Source organism: Drosophila pseudoobscura, chromosome 3 (assembly GCF_009870125.1).
Source record: "Drosophila pseudoobscura strain MV-25-SWS-2005 chromosome 3, UCI_Dpse_MV25, whole genome shotgun sequence".
Taxonomy (NCBI): Eukaryota; Metazoa; Arthropoda; class Insecta; order Diptera; family Drosophilidae; genus Drosophila; species Drosophila pseudoobscura.
In genome coordinates, this window is record NC_046680.1 from 6,624,667 (window position 1) to 6,651,151 (window position 26,485).

Genomic DNA, 26,485 nt, shown 5'->3' on the forward strand with positions numbered 1-26,485 from the left:
AATAAAACAATTCAATTCAAATATAACTTTTTCATTCAAAATAATACTTTCCCTTTTCCATACCCAAGTATCACAGCCACGCGGTGAAACATTGCAGTTAATTTATAGCTTATCCCTGTAAAATCGCAAATATATCTCATCCTTAGATTCCAGCATGAACGTTTTCGGATTGAATCGTATCTGCGGCACTGTTTGCTCGCAGACCTCCACCCGGCACAGCCTCAGTATATGGGCCAGACCCAGTTTCAGCTGCAAAGACCCTAGACGACTGCCGATGCAGCCATGGGGGCCAGCTCCAAAAGGTATATAGGTCATGGGTATGATATCCTTGCTCCTATCTGGATCAAATCGTTCGGGATCAAAGCGGTTGGGCTCGGGCCAATACTGGAATGGAAATGTAGGGAGAAGAAGGTGTGACGTGAGTTGAGCATGCGGGAGAGCTTCCCTCAGTTTTCAGCCGTACCTTTTCATCGCGATGCAGTCCCAGGATGGAGATGTAGGCAGGCATCCCATTTGGAACCACAAAGTCCACGTGTGGCTGCAGGGAGAATCCATTGGGATCTGAGCTGGTACACTCCCTGTTGATGAAGGCAGCGGCTGGATATAGACGAAGTGCCTCCAGGCAGACCTTCCGAAGGAAAGGCAGGGTGACCAGCGTCTCATAGGTCAGGGTGGGAGCCAGTGAAAAGGCTTCTGCCAGCTCCTCTCTAAGACGCTTCTGCAGATCGGGTTGCTTGGCCAGCTCGTAGAGGGTGAAGCCCAGCAGAGCCGAGGAAGTCTCGAAGCCAGCGAGCAAAATAATGCTCGCTTGAGAGGCGATGAAGTCCGGATGCTGGGCGTAGTGGCTGGAGGGTCGACTGCTCTGAAGATGCAGCAGCTGATCGATGAGATCGCCCTTGCTTCGCTCCCTAGGATGCCCGACTAAGCCTCGCATGAACTGTGCGTATTCCTCGCTGAACACCTTAGCCCGCAGCAGGTTCGTCCACTGGGGCAAGAAGAATATGCTCATGAAATCCAGGACCTTCCGAGGATCGGGGTCAAACAACTCCTTGGTCTTCTTCAGCAGCTGGGATTTGCCTCTGCGCAGTCCGCCCACATCCATGCTGTAGAATAGGTTTCCCGTCACATCAGTGGTATATAGCTGACACATTTTACTCAGAGGTAGCATCCGCTCGGACCGGTCTCCGAGCTTCCTTTGCAGATATTGCTCCAGGTCGATCACCACTCCCATCATCAGAGGGTACATGGACTCGCGCATCCGGCCGCTGGTGAACAGCTGCGCCATCGACTGACGACTCTCCCTCCAGTTATGGTACTTGGCCAGCGGCAATGTCAGCGATCCCATGGGATCACCAGCAGCATCTGCCGCCTCATAGCGGTTCAGAAAGCTGTTGAAATGTTTGATCAGCACGAGGCGTATCAGCTCCGGATCGCGGACCATCAACGCTGGGGTCTGGAACAGGAAAAAGCCCACTACTTTGGCCTGACCACCGCGCGGATCCGCATAGATGTTGTGAAATAGATCGCCAAAGGAGATTCGCAACAGCAGCAACTTCCTGAGGTGTCCCAGTGGTGTCCACGCGGAGACGGGCAAGTGGACGATATTGTGGCGCTCAAAGTAGCTATACCTTTGTCTCAGCCAGAGGTAAATGGAAAGGATGCCGAGCATCAGCAGCCACAATGAAACCATGATGACACTATCAATGAAAAACGACAAAAATTTTCTTAAATCATTATCCGATCGAGCTGGCAGCTTGGTATATCCGCAGCATATCAACTGTTCAACTTTTATGTTCAATATGGCTGACCTTTTTCTGGGATCGCAATTATATTTATAAACAATCAGAGATCCCCCAGATTTGCGACGATACAACTAACCTTGCTCTTCCCAACAACAAAAAACTTTACATAACGGGAACAAATAAAAGAATAGAATCCAACCTGATCAGCATCACAAAAACTTATTCTTCGTCCATTCACAAACTCTGAGCTTCACAATTCATTCATAACACAGGGCACCATCTTGATGAACCCGCGCTGAGCTCCCGCTACCCAAGCAGCTTCAAAGGCAGCTTCCAAGGCAACTTCCAAGGCAGCTTAAACCCGTGCTGAGCTCGCTCAGCGTTCGTCAGTAGCTAGAGTAATCTCTCAGGGAAAACATGGTACTTGGACTTTTCCTGCTCGTGGTCATCTTTTTGGCCACTATCTGCTTCCTCCTCCAGCAGCACTATGCCTACTGGCGACGTCGAGGAGTACGAGAACTGCGACCCCACTGGATATTGGGCAACCTGGCGGGACTGCTGAGCATGAGGGACAGTCCGGCGGATTTTATGGGACAGTTGTACAATCATCCGGATGCACTAAATCAGCCCTTTGTGGGCATACACGTATTCCACCGCCCGGCTCTGCTGCTGCGCGATCCCGATCTGATCAAGCGGATCCTGATCAAGGACTTTGGCAAGTTTTCCAACAGATACTCGAACTCCGACTACAAGGGAGATCCGTTGGGATCGCAAAACATATTCTTCCTGAAAAATCCTGCCTGGAAGGAGGTGCGCTTCAAGCTGTCGCCCTTCTTTACCAGTAACAAGCTGAAGAGCATGTTTCCCCTCATCGTGGAGGTTGGCTCTAATCTGGACGCCTATCTGCGCGAGCAGCCGCTACACAACGAACGGACCCGCTGCTTCGACCTGGAAGCCAAGGAGCTGTGCGCCCTATTTACCACGGACGTGATTGCCTCGGTGGCCTACGGGGTCCAGGCCAATAGCTTCACCCAGCCCAATGGCGAGTTCCGCAGGCACGGCCGAGCCGTCTTCGAGTTTAGCCTGAAGCGGGCGGCGGAGTTTACGCTGGTCTTCTTCCTGCCGCATCTGGTCCCGCTCTTTGGCTTCAAGGTGGTGCCTTCCGAGGCTACCCGGTTCCTGCGCAACACCATCAACTATGTAATGGCTGAGCGCGAACGGTCCCAGCAGACGCGAAACGATCTTATCGACATCCTCATCGAGTTCCGACGCTCCACTCAACAGGCCAGGGCTGCCGGGGATCACGGCCAGTTTGTGTTCGAGGGCGACATCCTAGTGGCACAGGCGGTGCTCTTCTTTACCGCCGGCTTCGAGTCCTCCTCTTCCACGATGGCCTTTGCCATGTACGAGCTGGCCAAGGATGCCGATATCCAACTGCGTGTGAGGCATGAAATCAAGGAGGCTTTGATAGCCAGCGGTGGACAGGTGACCCTTCAGCTGATAGATTCCCTTGAGTACATGCAAATGGTCTTGCTAGAGGTTCTGCGCATGTATCCCCCGCTGCCGTTCCTCGACCGAGAGTGCACTGCCGAGGACGAGGATTACTCCCTGACGCCGTATCACGGGTTCCGAGTGCCAAAGGGAATGCCCATCTACATACCCTGTTATGCATTGCACATGGATCCCCAGGTGAGCTTTGTCAGCAAAGCAACTGTTCTTTATAGCTGATATTTTTCTTCGTTTGTAGTACTTTCCACAGCCCCGGAAATTCCAGCCGGAGCGCTTCTCCCCCACCAACCGAAAACTTCAGACTCCCTACACCTACATGCCCTTTGGCCTGGGTCCGCATGGCTGCATCGGAGAGCGCTTTGGACTGCTACAGGCAAAGGTGGGGCTGGTAAATCTCATGCGCAACCACCAGGTAACCACATCGGAGCGCACTCCGCGGCGCATGAAACTTGATCCTAAAGCTATAATACTGCAGGCCCAGGGCGGGATACACTTGAGGCTCGTGCGCGATCCTTTGGGTATCTGATATATATAAATAGTATGTATGACTCACCTAGTTTTTTTGGCTCCGGAGCAATGCAGCCAACAGCACCTGAATGAGAACTAAGTCCGAGATTCGCGTGTTCTGCCATTTAAAATTGAACTGGGAAGCCGAGACTGTCACATCTTGGAGTGCATTTTGATTGGGAAATTGCGTGTCTATCAGTGCAATAAGAAACGCATGCGGCTTGCCGGTTAAATCGGATGAGACTACACACATACGAGTATGTACACTCTCTCCACGCTATAGAGATATCAATTCAATCTATCCTCCCTCTCTATAGGCTTTTTCATTCACTTATTCCCTTCTCTCAGCCTCAGCCGCCTCTATTTTCGTACTACCTAATACTCGCCTAATCCCATTAACAATATAGCGTTTCGAAAACGTTTAAAAGTGCATTCAACTAAATTTAGATTATATTTATTTATTGGTGGCGCAGTTTTCCATGTTTTCAAGTTCAACGCACAACCACACAAAGTGAGAGATTAAATGCAATTTGATAACTATATTATAATAATTTTGTTTTTCTACTAAAGGCAACTATTGGTCGCTTGTATCCCACGTGCGCCAATCAATAGCACAACATAACCATCTAACAGTTGATATGATTATATGAATTATGAATATGAATATATGAATTAGCACACATCACATACCATTCTCTCTGTATATAAAAAATAAGTTCGTACTAGACAAAACTATACTTCGAGTCGATTTAGTGGACCCGAGCTGCACTCTCCTCATAAAGGCGATCGTTGACTATCTCCAGGTAAATGCCTGTCAGGGACTGCAGGACGAATCCCTTGGGATCGAATTTCATTTCCTTTATGGTGTCTGCACACATTTTAACCGAATGATTTTTGAGTATGTGTACCAGTCCCAGCTTGGTTTGCAGCAGCCCAATGCGGCTCCCAATGCAGTTGTGGGGACCGGATCCAAAGGGTTGATAGGCCATGGCCTCAATGGATTTTCGGTTCTCTGGAGAAAAGCGCTCCGGATCGAACTGTTCAGGTTTTGGCCAGTACTGCATAAAAGAAAATACATCGAGTTTGCCTAATCATGGATTTATGTAGAACTTCATATTTAAAGTTACCTTCGGATCGTGCTGCAATCCGTAGATTGGTATGAAGACCGGTGTACCGTGCTCGAACGTAAAGTCATAGTAGGGCTTTAGGGACAGGTCCGGCTGGTCCTTGATGCTGTTGTATTCGCGGTCAAGGAACGGAAGCACTGGATACATGCGAAGCACCTCATCCACCACCATGGCAAGGTACTCGAGGGACTGAATCTTCTCGTAGGAGAGATTTCCGCCGCCCTCCACCAGAGCCTCGTTGATCTCCTGGCGCAAGCGGGTCTGCAGATGCGAATTTTTGGCCAGTTCATAGAGGGCGAAGGACATGGTTGAAGACGAGGTTTCAAAGCCGGCCGTAAAGAATACACCGGCCTGGGCTACCAGGAAATCAAAATTGCGGGCATAGTGTGGCTTGGAGGGCTCCTCGGCCGCTTCCTTGCGGAGGCCAACTAGGACATCGATTAGGTCGTTTCGAACGAAGCCGGTACGCTCTCGCTCCTCCATGACATGGCTTATCGTACTTCTCAAGAAATGAGCGAATTCCTGGGTGAAAAACTGTATACGCAGCAGCGACACCAGCTTTGGCAAGAAGAAAGCCACAAAAAAGTCCTTTGCGCGAGAGAGTGTGAAGGAGAACAGCTTGCGTCCATGGTTACGGAACTCCGCATTCGGATTCTGCAGACTGTTCGCCCGAATGCCAAAGGCAATAGTGGCTATACTGTCCGTAGAGAACTGCGCACAGACTTCCTTGATTTCGGTGATATACTTCCCTGAATTGCTATTGATCTGGACATGCTTCTTCAGATGTTCCTCTAGATCGTGAGCTATCTGCATGGAAAAGAGGACGAACTGAAATCGAACTGAAACTTACTTTTAAATACATGAGGTATTTACCTCCAGCATCAAGGTATACATTTGCTTAACCTTTCCACTGGTGAAAACCGGCGTCAACTTCGTTCGGATGTCTTTCCAGTGCGTGTCCCGCACAAAGAATAGATTGTTTGATCCAAGAGGATCGCCATGGGGATCACAACGACCGTATCGATTGTGGAATCGATTGAAGTCCTTGACCATCACTGACTTGATCAACTCCGGGTCGCGTATGATCAAGCAGGGCTTGTTGAGTGCATATACTCCCACCACAGCCTCGTCCTGCATCTTAGGATCGCTGTATATCTCCGACAGATGCAGCCCGAACGAGTTCTTAAGCTTGAAAGCGGGCTCTGTGTTGCCGATAATGGGTGTGGGTGGTATGTAGGGAATGCCTTTGCGCTGCCAGTAGCTGTGGTTGCGCTGGAACCATATGTAAACGGCACTCAAAGCACCCACGATTAGGAAGAGAGCCTCGGTCAACGCCATCTTATTGCTAAAAATAATAACGATAATGTCAATCATTTATAATTCTGCTCTTAAGTACCAGGTTGTATGATACGAGTAGGTCAGTACTATTGTTAATCTTATCGCAGTCGTTTCCAAATGGTTTCTTGAGCCCCACGTCAAGTGTTTTGCTATACTTGTTTACTGCAGATTTAAATTAATTAAGTACTTTTCCAGGCATAGATATTTCTGATATCTATTCAGTCCTTAGTATATTTTATAGCACCATTCGGAAAGGACTTGCAAGTCATGATGTGTCTTCATTTTTGTATGGACTTGAATTATTTAACAAAGTTAAACAGTTTTAAACTTTATTGAAATTACAAAATCAACTGGTATCAACTTATACACTTATTGTTTTCGAAAACCATTTCCTATTTGAAACTGACCAAATTGGCAACTTGTTTTTTCTCAGTCAAGTATTTTACAAAGTTACAAAGTCTACGCTCTTAACGAAACGACCGACAATTAAGGCTTTTCGCACAATACTCAACGCGAATTGGAATTGTGCTTCCATATTTATAGATGATTGTGAGATAGCGAGGAACGAGTATGTATGTACATATGTATGACTGACTGACTTTAAATATATTGCTCAAAAACAAACACAGACACTCGATGTCCGTGGAAATGGAAGACATCGTACTTAATGGCTTGGATGGGGCATAACACAATTTTCTGATTACAACCTGTAGAAGTATTGGGTCCATTGTATATGTTGATAACCGAGTTGAGAATGGTAGTGGCTTAGTGGCTAACAACAGCATCGATCAATTATTATATATTTAAATTATTGCATGCTTCGGTTTAATTAAATTCTACGCAGAGCCGGTTTTTGACTTTGATGGATTAATCAATGTCAGAGTGTGCATAAGCCAGTTAAGGCAGCGTCTTGAGAGCCACAATTGCAAAGTGTCTGGGCGATATGACAGGATCGAACAAATCAATCAGATAACTGCGTTCGTATCCCAGCTCCTTCAGGTAAAGCAGGCGGTCTAGCAGAATGAGGCTCTCCAATACCGGAGCAAATGACATGCGTATGAGGTAGAACATGTCCAAGAAGTGCTTATCCAAGGCGAATTCCTGAAGTATGGATTGAAGCTCCGCAGTTTCAATGGATGCCAACCATGGAGCGTCCAATTTCCTGGCACATTTCTGTATGTAATCCTGGAAGTTGTCAAACTTACGCACTTTGCCCACCTGCAGTTCGTTCTTTAGGTGCGGAGCGTGCCGGCAAACTAAAACCTCTAGCAGGGCACGATAGTAGAGCGTTATATTGGGAAGTTCCTTGCCATTCAAAGTGCGTTCAATGGACTGAGCCGCCAGCATCCTGGCATTGCGGCCCAATCTGATCTGACGCATCTGGAGATATTGACTAAGCGGAAATCCAAGGTCTGTTTGCATCTCCATCAACGTCTTATTCCCAAAGAACTCCTGCTGCGAGTACCTTTCCTTTAGCAAGTGGTAGCAGCAACCAATGTTGCACAGTATCTGGCAGTCGGGCTGAGCATGGAATACCTGTAGGCAGGTTGCAGCCAGATTTCCACAGGTGTGCAGACCCGTTAGGCATATGCTTAAATTACCCGCCGAAGAAGGTTTCGGGAAGTGCTCGGCTAGCAAATTACCAAAATTAGTTTCGGTGTTTATGAATCTTGCGGTCGTTTTGTAGTTTTCCAGAACGGGTATACTCTTCGCTGTATTTCTTGTGGGTGACTTTTTTCCGCGCCGTTTGGGTGTGATTCCTTGGCTCTGAAGTTCCGCGCGTTCTGTAAGTCCATTCCATGCGCGCTAAATTATAAAAAAAAACAATATTTAAATTCAAATTTTCCCTCTTTACAGCACCGCTGAACGCGTATTTTCGAACACTAATTAGCTAAAAATGTTATCGATAATTGATCAATATATATATCATCCCTAATTCTGCTTCTTCACACCTTTTCCACGCGAAAACCCGGCATTTTTACAAGATTTTCTTGTTTTCACTCCAAAACCGTATAATAATAAAACAAACACAATGTCTGCTGGCATGCCAATCAACCCCAAGCCATTTCTTAATGGGCTTACTGGGAAACCCGTGCTGGTGAAACTCAAATGGGGACAAGAATACAAAGGCTTTTTGGTCTCCGTGGACGGCTATATGAACATGCAATTGGCCAACACAGAGGAAGTCATCGAGGGTTCTGTCACCGGCAATCTGGGAGAGGTGCTGATACGTTGCAACAATGTGCTCTACATAAAGGGCATGGAGGATGACGACGAAGAGGGTGAAATGCGCGACTAGGAACCGCACGGCAATCCAGCCGTGAGCCGTGAGCCGTTCGCCGATAATGGAAACTCTACTCTACTTATATTAAGTGTATAAAACTAATGAAATAAAGACGTATTTATTTTGTAGTCGAGTGTTACCTGAAGTTTGCGATTACGGTTCAAAGCGCTTTCCGTGTTGGCCGCATTGGCATCGATGCCGAGCACACGATGCCCATATTGAAGCGCCATTCGAGAAGACAGATACCCTTTGCCATCACCGGCATCCACAATGAAGAAATCATGCTGACGTCCAGTGCTCTGTATCAAATTGTCGACCAGAGCGGCTGTAAGCTCTACCTGGTTATAGGATTACAAAGGACGGACATGAGTCTCGATTTAACCAGAAATGTTTACTTTCTCGTACCTCATGACACTTTTTGGCGCTCATGAATTCTCTGATGGTGATCTGGGACGCCTTATCCTGCTCCGCTATAAGTTGGTCCACGGTTGTCAGTAGTTCTGGATGTTCAGACAAATGTTCGTGCTCTGCGTTCGTTAAAAAACCTTCCCATTCAGAAAATTCAGTGGTGGAACGCTTCTTCTCCCAAAAAAGATTCTCTATGGCCAGATCTAGATCTTTCTTGCTGTTGATCTCATTTCGCATTGCCTCTGGGAGAAACCTGGTCCAGTGCTGATCGGTTAGGTAGTTAACCATATGACAATTGAGGAAATCCCAATGTGGCTGGAGATATAACAGAAGCGCATCGAGGCGCTTTTCCAGCTGAGTTACACCTTTGGCCATTACGCTAGAAACTATAATCCTTGCGATTAGCAGGGGATGGTTCGGGAGAAGCTGTTCCTTTGGTACCCAAGAGGGCACGAAGGCGCCGATTAGTATTGCGGATGGTTTCTACGGCTCCGATAATGTCCGCTTCCGGCTCGTTCTTCCGGGGAAATCCTTCAATGAGGGACCGCAGCTGGTCAAGGGTTCGTCGCACCCTCTCCGTATGGGGGAATTGTTGCTGAGCCACAACCTCACCCAGTATTCTGCCAAGTTCCTCGCCCAACTGAACGCCCTGCGAGTAGCCCAATTTATAGCCCTCCTCGTTTCCCTGCGAATTACCGTCCTTCAAGCCTTCTTCGTAGCCAAGACGAGCGTGATTCTCTTCGGTAAGTACTATATCATCAAACAAATCGTTGATATCTCGTGACGGAGAGGACATTATCAAAGTTGCTAAATGCTCTGTAGCATTATTTATAAATTATATGTTTGTTGTTATTTTTATCGAACCATGTGAGATTTTTAAGTGTTGAAGAACGTCAGAGCGTAGTAAGGGTATTCGCGCACTTGTTTATAGCGTATAAGTGGTCTATGGTGATGGGTGAAAAAACTGCTGGCGGTACTGAATCAAACTACTTTCATTTGTATACCCTTGAAGGGTTATATTTTTGTATTTTATTAAAATTTAAAACTTTACTAATTTGCATGATTGCTCGGGCATTGCCAAAAATTAAATTTAAGAGGTAATTTGATGCTATTTTTTAAAGCCATGGAAGGCAGTGAACCTGGTGCTAAGGCATATTCGTCTAGTTTAATTACGTCCACGCATCCACGTCCTCTTCAGAATGCTCTTCCTCGCTTGATTGAGGGGATTTTCCCGACTCTACAGGTGGCGGTATAACCTTGGACAGCTGGTGCATTAGCGGATTACCAGCGGTAGGATCTCCAGGATTCTGACTGCCCGAGATTCCTTTACGTCTTAGCAGGAGCTTATTGTGGAGATCCGCCATAAGATCACCAGTGGCACTGGTTCCTGCTTTCGATCTCGTCGTGTCCACCACATCGAGGGGTGCAGCCGCAGCCGAGTGGAGACGTCCGCCAAGTGCTCCTCCAGCATTCCGTATGGCAGCCATAAGCTCTGATCGTGGGTCAGCGGGGAGGGGAGGAGGGGGTGGCATGATAAGGGGAGTTTCACGAGAAGGAGAAAGGGGTTTAATGGGACCTCGGGTAGGAAGGGGTGGATGCGTGACCACATTTTGAGGAGTTGGGGGTGGTGGTGGTGGTGGTGGAGGCGGAGGCGGAGGCGGTGGTGGGGTCGATACAGGAACTGATCCAACTGATCTTCGTACTGTCTTCTTATCTGGCACTGGTACGTGCGTTTGAGCTGCCAGAGCCTGCACTGTGATCTCCTGTTCCTCCACCTCCAATCCGGGTAATTCTGGCAACTCTCCAAACTGCTGGGACGGAGCAATGGGCGTATTCTCTTCAACAGGCTCATATTGCAAGTCGTTGGCTATGCCAGGAAGGTCGGGCAAATCCAAGGGCACATCGATGGCTGGGGCAGCCAAAGCGGCTGGATTGTATCGCAAATCCCCGGCGGGAGTCGCCAACTTTGTGGTGCCATAAGCCAATGAATGCGGAGCCGGGGCTAGTAGGTTCTCCGTCGTGATCTTGGCTTGGCTGGCTGTACGTCTTGTCCTCTGCGGGGGAAGAGAACGCTTCCAAGCATTCAAATCATCACCGTAAGCAAACTCGTTTGTGTTGAAACGCATCAATGATGGGACCGATTTTACGCCAGTCAAGGGAAGACCACCCAAGCCGGAAGTCCGATTAGTCATCTTTCTATCGGCGACCAACGGGGCTTCATGTTCCTGCTCGGCTCGCACATGAAAGGAAATAGGATCATCATCTGCCACTGATGCCGTCTCTTGCTGTCGACAGTGCGCATTTTCGTGATTCTCTTCCATTAGTTTGCCAGCCACCTGTGGAAAGGTGGAAGCAATGCTGACCAGCACGTCGCCGGCAGGAAATCGGGCCGGAGCGAATATTTGAATGGCTCGTTTGGACCCGACCAGTGCATCTATTTTCGCCTGCGCCCGCCTCACACGTCTGTTTATGTCCTGGACCTTGGCACCATTTCTTTCGAGTCTGGCATCAATCCGCTCGAAAATAGAATTTATTGTTTTGTGTAGGCAATCCAGAGACTGGGCTGCTTTGATTATAGTCGCCTCATGATGTAGATCGGTCGGTACTATCGCAACGTGGTAGGCGCTTTGTAGGTAGGTGTTGGTGTCCATTTTAGGATAAATAATACTTTAATAATTGAATGGCCATTTGCACTTCAATGATAAGCAATTTTCGACTATCGATAACCGCTGAACGCCCTATCACCCTACAAATATATTATCGGCCAAAAATATCGATATAGGTATGACGTTAGGAAACGCTGGACGAATTGCTGTTTGTTGGTTTGTAGAAAAAAATTGTGTAATTTATTAAAGTCTCGGGCAATTCTAAATTAAACTCTTGTCTGATCAGGGGAATTCTGACCGCTGGTGGAGTGTACGCTTTTGTGCTGTCCAAGCAATCCGTTGATAGCCGGCGTTACGAGAGCATGCGAGTGCGTGAACGCATGAGAAAAGCAAATCACGGCGACTACGACTCTTCCTCTTCTGAAAGGCGTTTTGACTAAGGTCGAACATATTTAGTTAACCATCAATTAAAAGCAGCACGACAAAACGAACCATGGACATGTCCCAGATCAGCCCGGCCGACCAGGCCAAAGTACAGGTCATGCAAGAAATGGAAATCGAAATGATGTCCGATTTATATAACCGCATGACGACCGCATGCCACAAGAAGTGCATTCCACCGCGCTATTCGGAGTCGGAGTTGGGTGAGTGTTGCGAGAAATACGCTTGAGCTCTCTGGCTAAATATGGCCCGTGTTGTTGCAGGAAAGGGCGAGATGGTCTGCATCGACCGCTGTGTGGCTAAGTACCTGGACATTCATGAGCATATTGGCAAGAAGCTAACGGCCATGTCCATGCAGGACGCAGAGCTCATGAAGAATATGACTAGTTAATGCGTTGGCATACCAAACACCTGTCATATTGGCACCATTTCCTACATAACCAAATCGTATTGTTTCCTGTTCCCCTACCGGCTAGAGCCTGCATTTCAAGCGGTACGATACGTTGTTAAAGGTCCATGTACAAACACACAAATCCAAACAATAAATAACACATTTATGCGTGCTGTGTAATACTGACAAGCTCATACTTCAAACTTCAAAAGGATGTGATATAACGCGACATCGCTGGCAGCATTACGCTCAAATCTTCAAGTCTGTTCTCCAACGAGCTCTCGTCTGTGGTGTCCAGCTGGCTGGTTCGCGCGCTGTTAGCCCAGTCTGACGTCTCCGTATCATCAGTACCGGCCTGGTGGTCTTGATGCTGATCTCTATTTGAACATTCAGCGGCAAACTCATCGGCTGCATCCATTAGATGCTCCGGCAGTTCCATGTAGATGTTTGTTTGGCGCTGTAAAATCCAGTTACTCGATGTTCAGTTTGACCTTATAATTATTAACATACCACTGCAAGAACCTGCAAGTCCTGATGAAGACAGATTGGATTCCTTTTCAAGTTGAGCATTTCCAGAAAACGCAGCTCTTGCAATTGGAAGCGTGTAGGCAGTTCGTCGATTATGTTCTCGTTGAGAAATACGAACCGCAACTTCTCCATCGCAACTAGCACTCCTGGAATCCGTTTGAGACGATTGCCTCTCAGATTGAGGTGCACCAAGCTGCCCAACAGTGCGAATGATAGGGGCACCTCGCGCAGCTGACAGCCTTCGGCCGTGAACCAGCGCAGTGATGCGAGTGATCCGACCGACGAGGGTAGCTTTGTCAGGCGATTTCCACGCACTCCCAGTATCTCGAGACGCTCGCAGTTTCCGATCTCCGACGGTAGTTCCAGGAGCCCTGTGTTGTTGCACCAGAAGGTCTCCAACTGCGTTAGGTAGCCCAATTCCGGGGGCAGGCGATGGATGTTGTTGCAGCTTATGTTGAGGGACTTCAGTTGCACTAGTTGACAGATGGCCAGTGGAAATTCATCCAGCTTGTTGTAATCCAAGGCCAAAACTTGCAACCGCACGAGATTGGTAATGGTGGAGGGAACCTGTAAGTTTGATAATCAGTACGGTACGTATTGTCAATAAATGAGTTCAGCTGTTGTGTGAGGCACTTTCCTTTGTTAGTTTGTTCTGATTCAGAAAAAGCTTTATCAAACTTTCGCATTTGCCAATTATTTCGGGTGCCTCAGAAATTTGGTAGTGAGAAAGATTCAACGAGAAGGCCTTTTTGATGATGGCATTCTCGCAGTTGGCCAGCACATAATTTTTGCGGAAGAACTTGAAAATCGTCTCCATTACGATACAAATTTTGTTTTATCTTAATTTACAGCTATTTTTCAAAACATTATACTGCGTTAACGGTCTGATCGAAAACTCAAACGTAGTGTTCTTTTCGAATCTGCTTTCATATTGTTTATGGCCAAATCTGAGGACTTGCAGCTCATGATTTTGAGTGTTTATTATGTAACGTTTGTCAATTTCAGTATATGCATAAATAGCTACATATGTACTATGTATGTACTAGTATGCACATGTATCGTACTAAAATTAAAAATTACATTGGCTCTCGAAAAGCATGCGCAAAATGATATTTGTGTATTTGTTCCCTTGTAAATGTTCGATAGGGTCTTCCTGTATAGTTTGTTAAATTTGAATGGTATAAAGATATTGGAAGTGATGATCATGCATATGTACATACGTCAGATCATATACTATGTAGTCTGGACATCTGATTCTCAAGTTCGGTTCTACTAATTGCCGCAAGATGGGCTCGCTCTCGCGCTCTCTTCCCTCCCGACGTAATTAAATTGCTTCATATATAAATAGATTTTCGCAAAAACTGCACTCAGTTCAAGCTGGGCGTTGTAACTGAAGCTGCATCCACCATGAGATATTTCGCTGTCATCTGTATCGTTGTTGCTAGCATGCTGTTTGCCGGTAAGCTCTGGTGACCTCAGAGTTAAAGTGATTGTTTTATTATTATTCCGATTCCCACGCAGCGGTAAGTGCACAGACTAGTTCTGACGGGAATGGCCCGCATCAGTTTGGCAGTCCGGAAAATGGAATTTACATACGCGGTCAGAATGAAGGACCCTACAATGTCCCAGGCGTGACTGGCACATTCCAGAACTCGCCCTCAAGTGGAAGACATGCATACACAGATGAGAATGGAAATACCTATACTCACTTTCACTCCCAGTCAGGAGGATCAGCCGCAAAAGGTCTGACTTTGGCCATCCCCTCTGTATTGGTATTCATCTCGGTCGTTCTTATGCGTTCATTTTAATTAATAACTGATGCTTAAATAAATATTCTCAACTACTCTATCCTACCCTCGTAACTATTTACAAGGTCTTACCATACAGTGTATAGATGTGTCATTTCATTCTGTATTGGCCAACGGAGTTGACTCTTTTTGAAGACGCTTGCCAACATTATCAGAAGAACTGTTATTTTACATATGCTTTGGATGCTATTAATACAGAATATACATATATACATAGAATATATAATATAATGAGAGTACATACATGACTTCATAATAAAGGTCCACTAGGGTATTCAAGGTGCGAAGTGTTACGGTTAAAAAGTCGCGGTTTTCAAAGTATCTCAAACAGTGTGGCTAATTCCGATAACGTTATCGATAGCTGTCCTCTGTGTAGCAAATGTGTAGTAAACGTAGGTTGAATTCATCAGTATATTTACGGTATATTTTTGAGAGTCTGTCGGTATTAGCGATAAATCAGGAGCCCATCAAGGGGACCGTTTACGGTATTTTTTTTTTAACTTTTCGGTATTTTTTAGGTCAAAATTTGACCGACGATATATTTACGGTATATCGGTATATAATGTTATATTTTGTCAATTTCATCAATCTATTAAATTTCATTTTCAACTTTATATAGAAATGTAATAAAAGCAAGTGTTTAAAATGAACCAGTCATGTAGAAAATAGATTCACTAATCGGATAAAACTATGTCGGCATGGCTAAATGTTATATCTAGCTAGTAATATTTCACGGAATATAAAAATCGAGGAATATTGAACTTGAATCCACCAGTATATTTACGGTATATTTTTTAAATGAGGCGGTATATTTTGGTATATTTCTGAGGGTCAGACCGTATACCTTATCGATGCTAGCATCGATGTTTCTTTAGCTCTATCACACGGTGCCCGTTCCCATTTGCTGTTTTGTTTTTGTTTTATTTTCATTGAAAGATATCTGAAATAAAATAATTATTATCAATTAATAATAATTAACACGCGGGATAGAAGTGTAAATATTTGACTTGTAAACCATATTCGTCTATCTGCGTCTCAAGTTAATTGTATACGCGTCTCACCGTCTTCAGAAATAGCCAGCAACATGGATCAAATGCTAAGTCCAAACTTCTCGATTCCGAGCATTGGAACGCCAATGCATCAGATGGAGGCTGATCAACAGATTATAGCAAATCCCGTTTATCATCCTCCGGCAATACCACAGCCAGAACCTGCAATATCCGCCCCAGTACCAGTAGCGGGACAACAGCAGCAGCCAGATGCCAGCAACGCTACAACCGGCGGCAGTGGACTTTTTGGCCACGAACCGTCATTGCCCTTGGCCCACAAACAAATGCAGAGCTACCAACCCTCAGCGTCATATCAGCAACAGCAGCAGCAGCAGGGACAACCTGCTGGAGGCACTACACCGCAATCTCTAATGCAGCCACAGACTCCACAGAGCATGATGTCGCACATGATTCCCATGAGTGAGCGCAGTGCGTCAGGAGTGGGGGCAGGAGATTCCCTCAGCAACATACACCAGACCATGGGTCCAGCAACCCCCATGACACCGGCAACGCCTGGCTCAGCAGACCCCGGAATTGTTCCTCAGCTTCAAAATATTGTGTCCACAGTGAATTTGTGCTGCAAGCTGGATCTGAAAAAGATTGCACTACATGCAAGAAACGCCGAGTACAACCCAAAACGTTTTGCTGCCGTCATCATGCGTATCCGTGAGCCTCGCACAACCGCTCTGATTTTCAGCTCCGGCAAAATGGTATGCACCGGCGCCAAAAGTGAAGACGACTCAAGACTGGCGGCGCGGAAATACGCCCGCATCATACAGAAGCTGGGATTCCCGGTAAGTACTAATCCCTTCACAATCTAGAGAACATTTCATAATTCTTTGCTTGCAGGCGAAATTCCTCGATTTCAAGATTCAAAACATGGTTGGCTCGTGCGATGTTAAGTTTCCCATAAGACTGGAGGGCCTGGTGCTGACGCATTGCAATTTCAGCAGCTACGAGCCTGAGCTTTTTCCAGGTCTGATCTATCGTATGGTGCGTCCGCGTATTGTGCTTCTCATCTTCGTTTCGGGGAAAGTGGTGTTGACGGGCGCAAAAGTCCGACAGGAGATCTACGATGCCTTCGACAAAATATTTCCCATATTGAAAAAGTTCAAAAAACAGTCATAACAAGGTTAAGAAATTATTAGTTCTGTAAAGTGTGCGTATAGGGAAAATAGTTTTTCTAAGTTAATATGTTTACTTCGCGTGTATCTCTAAATAAAACTAATTAGTTAGCTGTATGACGGGCCGGGCGTTTATTTTTCTTTTATATTATGCACTTTCCGTAGAAATTTAGACAAAACTATGAATGTAGAGAGAAACCTAGAGACACTGTGCCATAAGTGCGCCAACGTTCTCGAACTCGATCTTCTCTGTGATATTTTTCGTCTTAATTTTGTCGTCCTGCATGGCGACGACAATGAGATCCTGGCCCTGATGCTTCCATCCGTTGCGCTTGATCCAGCTCTCCAGTGTCGAGTCCTCAATGCCGCCCAGAAGTTCCTTCAGCAAATCCTTCTTGATGGTCTGGAAGGTGATGCTCACAACATGGGAGACAAACTTACGAATGGAATCATGGAAGCCGCTGATGTGGCGGAACATGGTACGGTTAACCTCGGCGCGCTGCCAGAACAGTGTGAAATCGGCACGCTCCAGTATATCTGCTAGATCGATAATGGTCTGAATGTTTTCGTCTTTCATCTGCTGCGGCAACAGCAGACACTTGGCCATCACGAAGTCCGTGTGTGGCAGATTTGTCAGCGATTTCAGCAGAATCGTGTAGGTGATCTCAAAGTTGAGCATGTGCGGATTGAACTGGTACAGCTTGAGAACGGCCAGGTTGGCCTCTAGGTCGTAGGTGTTATTCTTGGCCTGGTCCTGAATGTACGCCTCCAGAGTCTTCAAATGGTCGGGGTTGTAGCTGTGGCCAGAAAGCGAGGTTATGTGCATCTGTTTATTTATTGAACAAAACTCGGTGGCGGAGGACTAAGCTTACCGTTCAATGCATCCAAGCATCTCCTGTATCGTCTGGCTCTGGCCATTTTCCATCTTCACAAGGTGCGACATCTTTATACAGACAAAATAGTATAGTTTACAGAATTCGCAAACTGACGTCGTGTTTTTTTAATGAACGCCGTCGAAAAAAGAATCCACCCTGCTTTACCAGAACTGGTATTAAATTGGGTGTTTTACAGCACTGGCGAAATGTTCGATAGTTTTGCACTCCGATATTTACAGTTATCTACAGAAAATTTTAAGCAAAACGCGCAAAAAAACTCTTGTTATTTTAGTGGAAGTTTAATGATTTTAATACATAGTTAGAGTTAAGTTCTGTTCTAAGGAAGTATTGTTCCACTTTACTTATCATGGAAGTACATTTGGAAGTGCACGAGTCTGTGGAATGTACAAAGGTATGTACACAATTGTATAAAAAAGCTCGTCCCGTTGAATGTGTCCTGTTGGACTGGATTACTATGTCTTCGCCGGCTCCGTCTCACCAGCCGCAGTGGCCGCCAGTTGGGCCTGTCGTTGTTCCTCCTCCAGTTCCAAACGTTCCACCTTTTTGATCTTGCTCAGTTTCCCTAAGATTTGTGCGAATCTTTGTTAAAGTATGCTCTCAAAATATTAGACGGTAAATGACCACACTTACTTGCACACTTTAGCATAATAGTACCCCACCAGATGGACCAGCCCCAGCCCACGAAACAGAAGAGTACACAACAGAACTGCGACACTGCCACAATAATGTTGATTATGAAGGATCCGATTCGAGCCCGGGCACTGTCGTACTGCGAGAAACGTGGAATGCCCACACACAAACAAAGGAGTCCCGACAGGAGTGTGCCTAAGAAATCATAGAAGCCTTAGAAGCCGTATATTCAAGTAGGTGCACCTCTGGAAAACCCACCTAAGCCTGGAAAGACTACGTTGCAGAAGGCACAGAACCAAGCCAAGTACAGCGGTAGCACAGGAATAGCTCCCTTCATTTTGGATGCGTGTTCCACTAGGTCGTTATGCAGCTTCCGGCGTGTGTCCTAAGTGCGGGAAATAAATTATGGAATGTTGTAACCATGGATCAAAGTGTATCATCACTTGCCTCACTGGGCGGCGGGGCTCTGATGCTCTGTCGGCGAGCATTCGATTCGCGACGCGGTTTCTTGCGACAGCAGAGCATCATTAGCCAGAAACGCTTGCAGCAGCCCCTTTAATGAAAATGGCAAGAGGTTCTTAGCTCCACATCAAGTATAGGGGTATGGTGTCTGTCAGACTTACTCTTTTGGTAGTGTAGCCGGAGTATCCGCAGCTGCCGATGTCATTGAGGCCTCGGACGCACCTTCCAGAACCGATGTATCAGTTGGCTTGATGCCAAGCTCTGGATCTTGATCCCGCCAGGAAACGGAGCTACCTTTCGGCTTGCTACGGTTCCTCCGATATGGTATGCAGAAGCAGCACTTCTTCAGCTCGGTTTCATTCCCCGTGTCGTCCACTTTGTTCACCGAGCGACAGCAAAAAACCTTGCTCAGACAGAGGCCGCATTTGCCCCCACGTTTTGGTCCCGTACTCATACTGGCCTCCTGCTTCACGCTTGGCGGTTCCGGCTTGTCCGTGTTCGCGGGCGGATGTTTCTTCCGGCAGCTCCGGCAGCAGCTCGACTTGAGGCAGTCCGTCACCTTTTTCTTCTTCGACTTGGTCTCATCAATCACTTGGACATTGGTAGCGGTTGTGGCACTACTGTTTGCACTCCATAGCACGGGCTGGTCCTCGGCTGAGGGGTTCCGTTCTCGTCGATAACAGCAGCGGGAGCATCGAGAGCGACGACAGGGCATGAACAATGAGGAACAACAGCGACACAATCCCTTCTTATTGGCATTATTGTCCTTTTCTTCCAGGAACTCTTGGCTGCTGGTTCTGGTGGGAGAAGAGTAGATTGAAAATAGTCTCATAATAATTTTTAGTTGCTGGAAAGTAGCTCTTGTTCGCGGTTTCCGCATGCCATCCTTGACTGGGGCCAAGGACCGGATATAAGCTTTTATGGCTTCAGCAAGGCTTGGCAAGGTGCCAAGAGCCGGAAGTTCTGTATGATTGGAAAGTTATTAGAAGAGCTGCGGAGCCAAAGTTCAAGTTTATGGGATAGTCCTGAATCACTTCCGCCCATCGCTTTGCATATATAATCACAGTCGGAGCATTACCACTACTTTATGTGTATAAATTACTCGTATGGAAAACAGCAACATCTAATGGATGGATTATGTAGATTTAAGACTTTGTAATGTACTATTTTCTGGGCTTGTTCATTTGGTTATGAAAGCAGAGACTGTTTTTCTTCCGTAAAGAACCTTTTGTTCAGATTATTCGCTCACCAGAAATGTCAACTCAAAACATGAAAATCCCATCGAGACGCTTACACAATTTTTATAGGCCCAAAGCCCATAAAATTTATAGTCCCTATACTGTACTCATGTACAAGTATCGTACATGTACATATGTATAGTATATGTTTTTGGGGCTTCGAACGCCTTTAATTTCGTTGTGCACGAGCCAACGACCAAACGCAATTTGGAGGTCGGTAATTTATTTGACCCGCTCTGAGCGGCATGGATCCAAGAAACTTCGAGTTGGAGTACTCGTGGAACAGTGACAACAATCGGAATGAAAGAAACTTTCTTGCCAGTTTTGTATTTAAATTAATCCACAAGGTCGTCGCTGGTGCGTTAACTACCCAAACCTATGCCATCTGATGGAGAACGATAAAATATAATAGGAATCCGGAAGCTAATGCTCGTTACCTAAAGAAATACTTATCGCCATCTATGAACGAGTCCTGCGTCAGATCAACCGTATATATAACCGAATTTTTGCTTGTTTCGTTCAGCATTTTTGCAAATTATCTGAATTGTTTTCGGATTAATTGTTGGAAATTCGCAAGCACAGCACTCTCTTTGGGTCTTTGGTACTTTGGTTCTTCTGGGAGATTCGGGAGTCGCCTTACGGGAGCTAGGCTGCGGTTAGCGCGATTGTCCGGCCGAAACTGATTTGTTATTGCGGCAAGAAACTTAAGTCGTGTTGCGAAAATACTTTTACCTCCGTGCGATATGCACGCTATACCATGCTCGTACGGTGGGGGTTCCCTAGAGTGGACATCGTAGCCCATTTCTCCTATTGAGTACATGGGGAAGGGTGCCCACTGTAATGGGTCGGTCACACGTTTTCTTGGGGTCTCGCATGGCTAGGGATGCACACAAACACACGCAAACACACGGACCCGCTCATATCGGTTGGCTGGAAAAACAATGCAGTGAAGGACATCGTTACCTTCGCCGACTGCGACCGACCTGACGACGGCGACGACGACGACGACAAGGCAGAGAACGGATTTCCTCAAAGGTGGTCGTCTGGTGTGGGCTGGTGGTCGTGGTCTAGCGTCTGGGGGAGGGACTCTACTCTAGTCGCTCCATAGACCCCACTTCGTGTTTGTATTCAAAATTTATTGACGCACTTATGAGTGGCTTGACGGACCTGTGCCCGCCTGAACCACCACGAGAAAGCCAGCGGCAGCGCTAGCCCACACGGCACTGTAAAGTGTTGTTGCTGCTGCTGTTGTTTGGGTGTTTCCTGTATGCAAATTGACGACTGGCCAGGCGCTGTAAGCCTTGGCGAGCTCTTTATGTGGAGACTCTACGGTCGAGGAAAAAAATTAGTACTCTCCGTTAGCCTTCCCGCCTAAAATGTCCACTGCGTCCGGGTCGCAGAAGAGATCATTGTGGGGCTAGCCCATGAATAGTCATGTTTTTTTCATCAATATTAATTAGTTTTTCAAGAGTGCTTCCCTGTTACTCACTTTGCCATGCCACCACTTCCCGCTGCGGAGCCGCCCTGTCCGTCTGGAGAGCGTCGCTTGGCGTCCACCTTGAAGTCCGCTCCGCTCTCGGGCGTCGGCATCACATGGCCACCCAGCTCCGACTCGGACACGTCCAGGACTGTGGGCAGGTCAGAGCTCTCGCACTCTACCTCGGGCACACTGGATATCGTTGCTCGCTCGTCCGGGTGCACTACCGAGACCGCGGCCTCGATGGGCTGTGTGGCCGTAAAAGGAGACTTTGCCTGCTCCGCCGAGCTCTGGGGAGCATTCCCACCATCCGCTGTCCCTGTCCGAGACTCAGAGTCGCCTGGCTTGGCCAGCATCGTGCCAGAGGTGGGTGTGGGAGTGGGAGGGCCATCTGCGGTCAGGCCCATGTCGTTCTCCAGAGTCTTCAGATCGGTGAGGTTCTCGCTGATGGTCTTGTGGATCTCATCGGTGGCCTCCGTGACGGTCTTTTGTATGTTTTCGAGTGTTTTCTGTGACTTTTCCAGAATGGCGGCAGGCAGACTCCCAGCATCATTGGACTTCATCAGAGAACCGTGGGTCGCTGCTTCTGGAATTTAATAGAATAAGATTAATTAATTTATAAAAAAATCTTGTGTCTGTTGGCCCCTTAGACTGAATCTCACCTTCGTGTTCCTGCGCTATCTCGGGCACTGTTGCCACCTTTCGATTCAGCGGCGAATCTGCTCGGTTCTTCTGGCTAAGCATGCTCAGCCGGGAGCTCATCCGCACCAGCTTGGACATGTTCGCTCCTTGGCCTCTGCGTCCTGGAGTTGAGGGGACGCTCACCTCGCTGGTCACTGCCGGAATGGCTTCGGCTGCCTGGAGCACCACGTTGCCCACCTGGGCAGCTAGTGGAGTCATGTTTGTTGTAGCATCTCCTCCGTTGGCACCTTTTTCGTGTACAATTCCCTGGGCTTTGGTGGCCGTGGGTGCAGGAGGTCTTTTGGCCTCCATTGTCGCCCCTCCAGATGGCTTGACTTTCATCTGCTGGGATTTGGTGCGCGGGGGCGCTGCTGGTTGTCCCTGTGCACTGCTCTTGGTTGCTGGCTTTCCTTTCTCGGCTTTCGCTTCCTTCGCTGTGGATGATGGCGCTTTGGGGGCTGGCTTCTTCCCTGTTCCCTGTTCCCTTCTGACAACTGGAAGACGCTCCGCGGTTTTAACAGCCTTCACAGATTCTGTCCTGGGTTTGGCACTTGCAGGTTGCTTGGATGTGGGCTTTGCCTTGGGGCTTCCCTTTGGCGGGACTTTGCCCGCTCTGGTGCCCTTGGGTGTCATCGCCGGTGTTCCCTTGGTCTTCTCGGGGGATTTTGAACGCTTCTTGGAGGAGGATGGCGGCGACTTGGACTCCATCTTGCCCGACTGTCGCGTGGGGATGCGGGAGCGGGAGTTGCGGCGCGACAATGTCTCCGGGTTCTCTGGCTTCCCTCTAATGGACATGGACATCCGTCTTGCCTGTGTGATGGCCCCTGGACTTATGGACTTTCGACGCCCTATCATGCCGCTGGTTGGACTCAATGATATGGACTTCCTGCGACTGGGCTGCGGTGTGGTTCCCCGTATGGTTTTGTTCCTGGCCATGGTGACGGGCGATACGCTAGAGGATCGCAGCGAGGAGTTTATGCTCAGTCGGGAGTTGGCCCGCGAGTTGCTTCGGGAGTTGGCCTGCTCCCGTGCCTGTTCCATGCGAGAACTTGCCCTAGAGGGTGGGCCCCTGGACACAGATCGCGATTCTCCGGGTCGCGCACTCTCCCGTGAGGGCGTCCTGCTGTGAATCATCGCCCGAGAGGGAGATCGACTCGTGCTTGCCCGTGAGGTGCGCTCAGATGCGGTCGGAATCATAGCCACAAAGTCCTTCGACGGCGAACTGGAACGAGACTCCACCCGGGATCCCGGACGACTGCGAATCGGAATGCGGGAGAGCGAGTCCCGACGCGTCGACACCTCGGACTGCGTGTCGACAGCGGCTGCACGGTGACCAATAAGCGAGGATTCATGGTGCCCAAACAGCGATGATTCCCGGTGGCCAATTAGCGAGGATCCGTGGGTAGGACTCTGCCCTGAGCTGCTGTCCTTGTTCGGGGTGCCGAGAATCGGTGACAAACTGCTGGGCTTGGCGATCTTCCCATGCTTCCCATGCGGCGGTGGCTTCGGATCCCTCTGGTAGATGGACTGTCGTCGCGGGCTACGCCCGGGGATCGGCGCCTGCACCGACTTGCGACGCAGCCGGGATGCTGGCAGTGTTGCGAGCGATGGACGTCGGAAGCTGAAGTCCGAGGTGGTGGCGGTTATGCTGCTCAGGTTGGAGCTGCGTCGGTCCGAGGCTGTTTGCGTGGAGCTCCTTCGCTCGGGCGAGGTGGAACTGGAACGACGACGACCCTGGGCGTGGCCGGCGTCGAAGGATGCACGGGGACTCGGTGCCAGAGCCAGGTCGTCCAGGCTGCACCAGTTGGAGCGGGGCGGGATGTGGGCGAGCGCTTCCTCCCGGTTGATCACCTTCAGGAGTCCGCGCTGCTTTCGCGTGGGGTTGTGGTTTGGCTTCAGTGGGCGTGGCAGTGCGCCCGGCGGAAAGGCTGCCGCTTCTTTGCCCAGGTCCATGGTGGAGTAGTGCAGTCGCGGAATCGCGCTTCGATAGGGATCGGTTATCAGCGGCAGGCTCTCCATGCTCTTGATCCTTTGGCCATACGACATCTGCTGGGGACTACTGGGGGCCATGGACCTTCGTCTCTGCGCCCTCGGCGTGTAGGTGTCTATGGAGGAGGTGAGCGAGTCCCTCTGCTGGAGAATTCCCTTCGAAGGCGTCGCCAGCTTGCTGCGACTGAGCCGTCCACTCATGTTGAACTGCACCGAAGGCCGTGGCGAGTCATCGGTTGTGTGGAGTGGATGCGGCTGTGGCTGCGGCTGCTGCTGGCTGGGGTACGCCGAGTGGGCCAGATATCCTGGCAGCTCCGGTAGGCGGGAGTCGCTGGGAGTCTTGCGACGCGGCAGGATCGGCGGCTTGGTGGCCATTGATGAGGTAGTCGATGTCGACTGTATGGAAGCGTGCCTCCTGGCGGCGGCTCTCCTGGCGGGGCTGTACGCCGGCGATGTCTGCGGCGAGCGCACTGTGAGGATGGTAAATGCAGTCTTCTTGTGTGGCCGTGGCTGGTCCACGCTGGATGGGGATTAGCAGAGATTAGAACTGGCCAGGAGAGGCAGAGAGTGTTGTTCCCACTTACCGATAGTCTCCGCCCACGGAGATTGAGTCCTTGATGATGATCGGGGACATTTCTCTCTTCATGGTGGGTGGACGTGAGCAGACGCTCTCCTCCGTGTCTCTGCGGCTACTCTGGTGGCAAGAAGGCGGCGGGTCAGCTGGTGGAGGCGACGGCGGGCTGTAGTCCTCAAGCAGCTGCCGCTCGCTGACCGCACTCATCCGTTCCAGCTGCTGCTCCAGGTATTGCTTCGGTGAGAGTATGACGTCCATGTCCTGCATCGTTGACTGTTTCTCCCCATCGGGGGCTACCCGCTCATCGCCTCCGCTGCTGGAACTGTTCATGTCCTGGATCATCGTGGCCAGCGGTGAGAGCGGCACCTCCTCTTGCTTCATGGACATGATGTTTTTCGAGCTGGGCCGCAGCTTGGGGATGCGCGTGAACTCCGGAAAGTGCTGTGGAGCAGGTCGAAACCAGTCCCTGCCCGAGTAAGAGTCGCTCAGCAAGCTAAAACGGATAAAATACAGAATCATTCATTGACTGATGGATAGGATTGCCTCTTACCCGTGGTGATGGTCATCTGAGGTCATGGTGGAGACACTCTGCTTGCCCGCCGTTCGGCTGGGAGTCTCCGTTCGCTCCTCCTCCCGATCGAAGTCCAAGCGTGTCATGTACTGTGATTCCTCACTGGGGTTCGCCAAGTCGTACATATCCGGTTTATTAAGGATGTCGTCCGGGGCCAGGAGTCGATAGTTGGGAGACCCCAGCTGTTCCGAGCTGGACCCGCCGCTGGAATTGGGCAAGATCTGGATATCGGGCGGCTGCAGGTGCGGGATGAGCGATGCCCGGGGGGTTCTCGTGTAGGGAATATTCGAGAAGATCCTCTGCCTGACCCGAGCCTCGTTGCCCATCAGCGCATTGAGGGCCACAGCGGCCACTAGAGCATCCTCCTCCGAGCTGGGGATTTCCAGCGAAGAAGATCGTAACGTCTCAAAGGCCGCAGTCCCGAAGTATTCCTCCACCTGCGACGGCGGGGGCACGGGGTCCCCAAAGAGACTGCTATAAGGCTGGGAGTCCCGCTCCGAGCCCAGCTCCTGGACTGTGCTGGCCGTCGGCTGGCGGATGAAGCTCTGTGTGGATGTGTACGTCGAGGGGGCCATGGTCGTGTGGCCGTACGAGTGGGAGTGTGGGTGGGAATGGGTGTGGGTGTGGTAGCTGTAGTCAACCGGAATGATGGCCGGCTGAAACCTGTTGTTGGGATCGCTGCCTGTTGAGCCGGGTCGTGGATGGATGTGGGTGGGGGCATGGGTGGTCGCTGGGGGGTGTGGTGTTCCGGCTGGCGTTGGCATCGGAGAGGGGGATGGCGATGATGATGAGTACGAGAGGGTCTGCTGCATGATTTGACATTGGTACGGTCGCTCGATCGATCCCTCTCTCGTCCACTATGAGTCCTTGTCCATTCTTCTGGCCATAGCAAAGAATTACGCAGGATTACTTTGCTATATTTGTTTGTCCTTCGCTTCGTTTCGTTCGGGTGCAACAGAACCAATGACGCCAAAAGCTGTTTATTCAAAGCAACAGAAATATTCAAAAATCACTCGCTCACAAACGTATGTACACGTATATATGTATGTATTCTAGGGACAGGCCAGACCTTCCGGCCATTGCAATGTCAGTGAGACGGGACGTA

The 26,485-nt window shown here is 48.9% G+C and overlaps 14 protein-coding genes across 17 annotated transcripts; 6 read left to right on the top strand and 8 right to left on the bottom strand.

Annotated features, from left to right (window-relative positions):
* Positions 1-13: 13 nt before the first annotated feature.
* Positions 14-3,898, bottom strand: Cyp6t3 (Cytochrome P450 6t3). Its single transcript, XM_001360323.4, has 3 exons — positions 3,805-3,898; positions 464-1,697; positions 14-384 (listed from the first exon to the last, which is right to left on the bottom strand). The coding sequence occupies exons 2-3, from the start codon at positions 1,688-1,690 to the stop codon at positions 103-105; spliced, it is 1,509 nt and encodes a 502-aa protein (XP_001360360.1). The 5' UTR covers positions 1,691-1,697; positions 3,805-3,898; the 3' UTR covers positions 14-102.
* On the top strand, positions 1,863-4,413 carry Cyp6g2 (Cytochrome P450 6g2). 2 transcript variants are annotated; one of them, XR_004468768.1, is made up of 3 exons: positions 1,863-3,431; positions 3,490-4,015; positions 4,076-4,413. XR_004468768.1 is itself a non-coding variant. In XM_001360325.4 (2 exons), the coding sequence occupies exons 1-2, from the start codon at positions 2,160-2,162 to the stop codon at positions 3,775-3,777; spliced, it is 1,560 nt and encodes a 519-aa protein (XP_001360362.1). In that variant the 5' UTR covers positions 1,863-2,159; the 3' UTR covers positions 3,778-4,413. The 2 variants fall into 2 exon arrangements, 1 of the variants encoding a protein (XP_001360362.1); XM_001360325.4 differs by having other exon boundaries at positions 3,490-4,413.
* Positions 4,283-6,741, bottom strand: Cyp6g1 (Cytochrome P450 6g1). Its single transcript, XM_001360324.4, has 4 exons — positions 6,631-6,741; positions 5,759-6,230; positions 4,886-5,692; positions 4,283-4,816 (listed from the first exon to the last, which is right to left on the bottom strand). The coding sequence occupies exons 2-4, from the start codon at positions 6,221-6,223 to the stop codon at positions 4,508-4,510; spliced, it is 1,581 nt and encodes a 526-aa protein (XP_001360361.3). The 5' UTR covers positions 6,224-6,230; positions 6,631-6,741; the 3' UTR covers positions 4,283-4,507.
* LOC4803686 (methyltransferase-like protein 25) lies at positions 6,631-9,318 on the bottom strand. Its single transcript, XM_001360326.4, has 3 exons — positions 8,913-9,318; positions 8,648-8,845; positions 6,631-8,029 (listed from the first exon to the last, which is right to left on the bottom strand). The coding sequence occupies exons 1-3, from the start codon at positions 9,288-9,290 to the stop codon at positions 7,121-7,123; spliced, it is 1,485 nt and encodes a 494-aa protein (XP_001360363.3). The 5' UTR covers positions 9,291-9,318; the 3' UTR covers positions 6,631-7,120.
* Positions 8,136-8,635, top strand: SmF (small ribonucleoprotein particle protein SmF). The gene has a single exon (XM_001360327.4). The coding sequence runs from the start codon at positions 8,256-8,258 to the stop codon at positions 8,520-8,522; it is 267 nt and encodes an 88-aa protein (XP_001360364.1). The 5' UTR covers positions 8,136-8,255; the 3' UTR covers positions 8,523-8,635.
* Positions 9,264-9,814, bottom strand: LOC6898187 (protein LTO1 homolog). The gene has a single exon (XM_002138220.3). It carries the CDS (start codon positions 9,709-9,711, stop codon positions 9,295-9,297), a length of 417 nt encoding a protein of 138 aa, XP_002138256.1. The 5' UTR covers positions 9,712-9,814; the 3' UTR covers positions 9,264-9,294.
* Positions 9,815-9,905: 91 nt separating this feature from the next.
* wash (WASH complex subunit washout) lies at positions 9,906-11,592 on the bottom strand. Its single transcript, XM_001360328.4, has one exon. It carries the CDS (start codon positions 11,564-11,566, stop codon positions 10,085-10,087), a length of 1,482 nt encoding a protein of 493 aa, XP_001360365.3. The 5' UTR covers positions 11,567-11,592; the 3' UTR covers positions 9,906-10,084.
* A 5-nt stretch (positions 11,593-11,597) lies between these two features.
* Positions 11,598-12,003, top strand: LOC26533621 (uncharacterized). Its single transcript, XM_015183788.2, has 2 exons — positions 11,598-11,737; positions 11,808-12,003. The coding sequence occupies exons 1-2, from the start codon at positions 11,700-11,702 to the stop codon at positions 11,959-11,961; spliced, it is 192 nt and encodes a 63-aa protein (XP_015039274.1). The 5' UTR covers positions 11,598-11,699; the 3' UTR covers positions 11,962-12,003.
* Tim10 (translocase of inner membrane 10) lies at positions 11,991-12,535 on the top strand. The gene is made up of 2 exons (XM_001360329.4): positions 11,991-12,165; positions 12,226-12,535. The coding sequence occupies exons 1-2, from the start codon at positions 12,015-12,017 to the stop codon at positions 12,351-12,353; spliced, it is 279 nt and encodes a 92-aa protein (XP_001360366.1). The 5' UTR covers positions 11,991-12,014; the 3' UTR covers positions 12,354-12,535.
* On the bottom strand, positions 12,496-13,820 carry LOC4803690 (plant intracellular Ras-group-related LRR protein 7). Its single transcript, XM_001360330.4, has 3 exons — positions 13,519-13,820; positions 12,864-13,448; positions 12,496-12,810 (listed from the first exon to the last, which is right to left on the bottom strand). The coding sequence occupies exons 1-3, from the start codon at positions 13,696-13,698 to the stop codon at positions 12,559-12,561; spliced, it is 1,017 nt and encodes a 338-aa protein (XP_001360367.3). The 5' UTR covers positions 13,699-13,820; the 3' UTR covers positions 12,496-12,558.
* A 304-nt stretch (positions 13,821-14,124) lies between these two features.
* Positions 14,125-14,729, top strand: BaraC (Baramicin C). Its single transcript, XM_001360331.4, has 2 exons — positions 14,125-14,340; positions 14,403-14,729. The coding sequence occupies exons 1-2, from the start codon at positions 14,289-14,291 to the stop codon at positions 14,687-14,689; spliced, it is 339 nt and encodes a 112-aa protein (XP_001360368.3). The 5' UTR covers positions 14,125-14,288; the 3' UTR covers positions 14,690-14,729.
* A 788-nt stretch (positions 14,730-15,517) lies between these two features.
* Positions 15,518-16,979, top strand: Tbp (TATA binding protein). 2 transcript variants are annotated; one of them, XM_001360332.4, is made up of 3 exons: positions 15,518-15,683; positions 15,760-16,532; positions 16,588-16,979. In XM_001360332.4, the coding sequence occupies exons 2-3, from the start codon at positions 15,774-15,776 to the stop codon at positions 16,864-16,866; spliced, it is 1,038 nt and encodes a 345-aa protein (XP_001360369.1). In that variant the 5' UTR covers positions 15,518-15,683; positions 15,760-15,773; the 3' UTR covers positions 16,867-16,979. The 2 variants fall into 2 exon arrangements, with proteins under 2 accessions (XP_001360369.1, XP_033234119.1); XM_033378228.1 differs by having other exon boundaries at positions 15,518-16,532.
* Positions 16,971-17,894, bottom strand: eIF3k (eukaryotic translation initiation factor 3 subunit k). Its single transcript, XM_001360334.4, has 2 exons — positions 17,735-17,894; positions 16,971-17,659 (listed from the first exon to the last, which is right to left on the bottom strand). The coding sequence occupies exons 1-2, from the start codon at positions 17,803-17,805 to the stop codon at positions 17,062-17,064; spliced, it is 669 nt and encodes a 222-aa protein (XP_001360371.1). The 5' UTR covers positions 17,806-17,894; the 3' UTR covers positions 16,971-17,061.
* On the bottom strand, positions 17,830-26,254 carry stum (mechanosensory transduction mediator stumble). 2 transcript variants are annotated; one of them, XM_015183791.2, is made up of 9 exons: positions 25,360-26,254; positions 24,820-25,302; positions 22,228-24,755; positions 21,578-22,151; positions 19,012-19,647; positions 18,836-18,941; positions 18,647-18,773; positions 18,389-18,583; positions 17,830-18,320 (listed from the first exon to the last, which is right to left on the bottom strand). In XM_015183791.2, exons 1-9 carry the CDS (start codon positions 26,190-26,192, stop codon positions 18,211-18,213), a joined length of 5,592 nt encoding a protein of 1,863 aa, XP_015039277.2. In that variant the 5' UTR covers positions 26,193-26,254; the 3' UTR covers positions 17,830-18,210. The 2 variants fall into 2 exon arrangements, with proteins under 2 accessions (XP_015039277.2, XP_033234118.1); XM_033378227.1 differs by lacking the exons at positions 21,578-22,151; positions 22,228-24,755; positions 24,820-25,302; positions 25,360-26,254 and adding an exon at positions 20,526-20,911.
* Positions 26,255-26,485: the final 231 nt, after the last annotated feature.

Coding starts and splice junctions, on each gene's coding strand:
- BaraC (XM_001360331.4), top strand. CDS start 14,289: ATGAGATATTTCGCTGTCATCTGTATCGTTGTTGCTAGCATGCTGTTT. Junction 14,341..14,402: donor TGCTAGCATGCTGTTTGCCG/GTAAGCTCTGGT, acceptor ATTCCCACGCAG/CGGTAAGTGCACAGACTAGT.
- Cyp6g2 (XM_001360325.4), top strand. CDS start 2,160: ATGGTACTTGGACTTTTCCTGCTCGTGGTCATCTTTTTGGCCACTATC. Junction 3,432..3,489: donor CATTGCACATGGATCCCCAG/GTGAGCTTTGTC, acceptor CTTCGTTTGTAG/TACTTTCCACAGCCCCGGAA.
- Tbp (XM_033378228.1), top strand. CDS start 15,774: ATGGATCAAATGCTAAGTCCAAACTTCTCGATTCCGAGCATTGGAACG. Junction 16,533..16,587: donor TACAGAAGCTGGGATTCCCG/GTAAGTACTAAT, acceptor CTTTGCTTGCAG/GCGAAATTCCTCGATTTCAA.
- LOC4803690 (XM_001360330.4), bottom strand. CDS start 13,698: ATGGAGACGATTTTCAAGTTCTTCCGCAAAAATTATGTGCTGGCCAAC. Junction 13,449..13,518: donor ATCAGAACAAACTAACAAAG/GAAAGTGCCTCA, acceptor TCAAACTTACAG/GTTCCCTCCACCATTACCAA. Junction 12,811..12,863: donor ACTTGCAGGTTCTTGCAGTG/GTATGTTAATAA, acceptor TGGATTTTACAG/CGCCAAACAAACATCTACAT.
- LOC6898187 (XM_002138220.3), bottom strand. CDS start 9,711: ATGTCCTCTCCGTCACGAGATATCAACGATTTGTTTGATGATATAGTA.
- Cyp6g1 (XM_001360324.4), bottom strand. CDS start 6,223: ATGGCGTTGACCGAGGCTCTCTTCCTAATCGTGGGTGCTTTGAGTGCC. Junction 5,693..5,758: donor TGTATACCTTGATGCTGGAG/GTAAATACCTCA, acceptor TTTTCCATGCAG/ATAGCTCACGATCTAGAGGA. Junction 4,817..4,885: donor GATTGCAGCACGATCCGAAG/GTAACTTTAAAT, acceptor TCTTTTATGCAG/TACTGGCCAAAACCTGAACA.
- SmF (XM_001360327.4), top strand. CDS start 8,256: ATGTCTGCTGGCATGCCAATCAACCCCAAGCCATTTCTTAATGGGCTT.
- LOC4803686 (XM_001360326.4), bottom strand. CDS start 9,290: ATGGCCAAAGGTGTAACTCAGCTGGAAAAGCGCCTCGATGCGCTTCTG. Junction 8,846..8,912: donor GCGCCAAAAAGTGTCATGAG/GTACGAGAAAGT, acceptor TCCTATAACCAG/GTAGAGCTTACAGCCGCTCT. Junction 8,030..8,647: donor ACCGTAATCGCAAACTTCAG/GTAACACTCGAC, acceptor TTTATAATTTAG/CGCGCATGGAATGGACTTAC.
- Tim10 (XM_001360329.4), top strand. CDS start 12,015: ATGGACATGTCCCAGATCAGCCCGGCCGACCAGGCCAAAGTACAGGTC. Junction 12,166..12,225: donor CTATTCGGAGTCGGAGTTGG/GTGAGTGTTGCG, acceptor GTGTTGTTGCAG/GAAAGGGCGAGATGGTCTGC.
- LOC26533621 (XM_015183788.2), top strand. CDS start 11,700: ATGACGTTAGGAAACGCTGGACGAATTGCTGTTTGTTG. Junction 11,738..11,807: donor GGACGAATTGCTGTTTGTTG/GTTTGTAGAAAA, acceptor TTGTCTGATCAG/GGGAATTCTGACCGCTGGTG.
- Cyp6t3 (XM_001360323.4), bottom strand. CDS start 1,690: ATGGTTTCATTGTGGCTGCTGATGCTCGGCATCCTTTCCATTTACCTC. Junction 385..463: donor GACTGCATCGCGATGAAAAG/GTACGGCTGAAA, acceptor TTTCCATTCCAG/TATTGGCCCGAGCCCAACCG.
- stum (XM_015183791.2), bottom strand. CDS start 26,192: ATGCAGCAGACCCTCTCGTACTCATCATCATCGCCATCCCCCTCTCCG. Junction 24,756..24,819: donor TCCGTGGGCGGAGACTATCG/GTAAGTGGGAAC, acceptor ATCCCCATCCAG/CGTGGACCAGCCACGGCCAC. Junction 22,152..22,227: donor GATAGCGCAGGAACACGAAG/GTGAGATTCAGT, acceptor ATTAAATTCCAG/AAGCAGCGACCCACGGTTCT.
- eIF3k (XM_001360334.4), bottom strand. CDS start 17,805: ATGTCGCACCTTGTGAAGATGGAAAATGGCCAGAGCCAGACGATACAG. Junction 17,660..17,734: donor ATGCTTGGATGCATTGAACG/GTAAGCTTAGTC, acceptor TTCTGGCCACAG/CTACAACCCCGACCATTTGA.
- wash (XM_001360328.4), bottom strand. CDS start 11,566: ATGGACACCAACACCTACCTACAAAGCGCCTACCACGTTGCGATAGTA.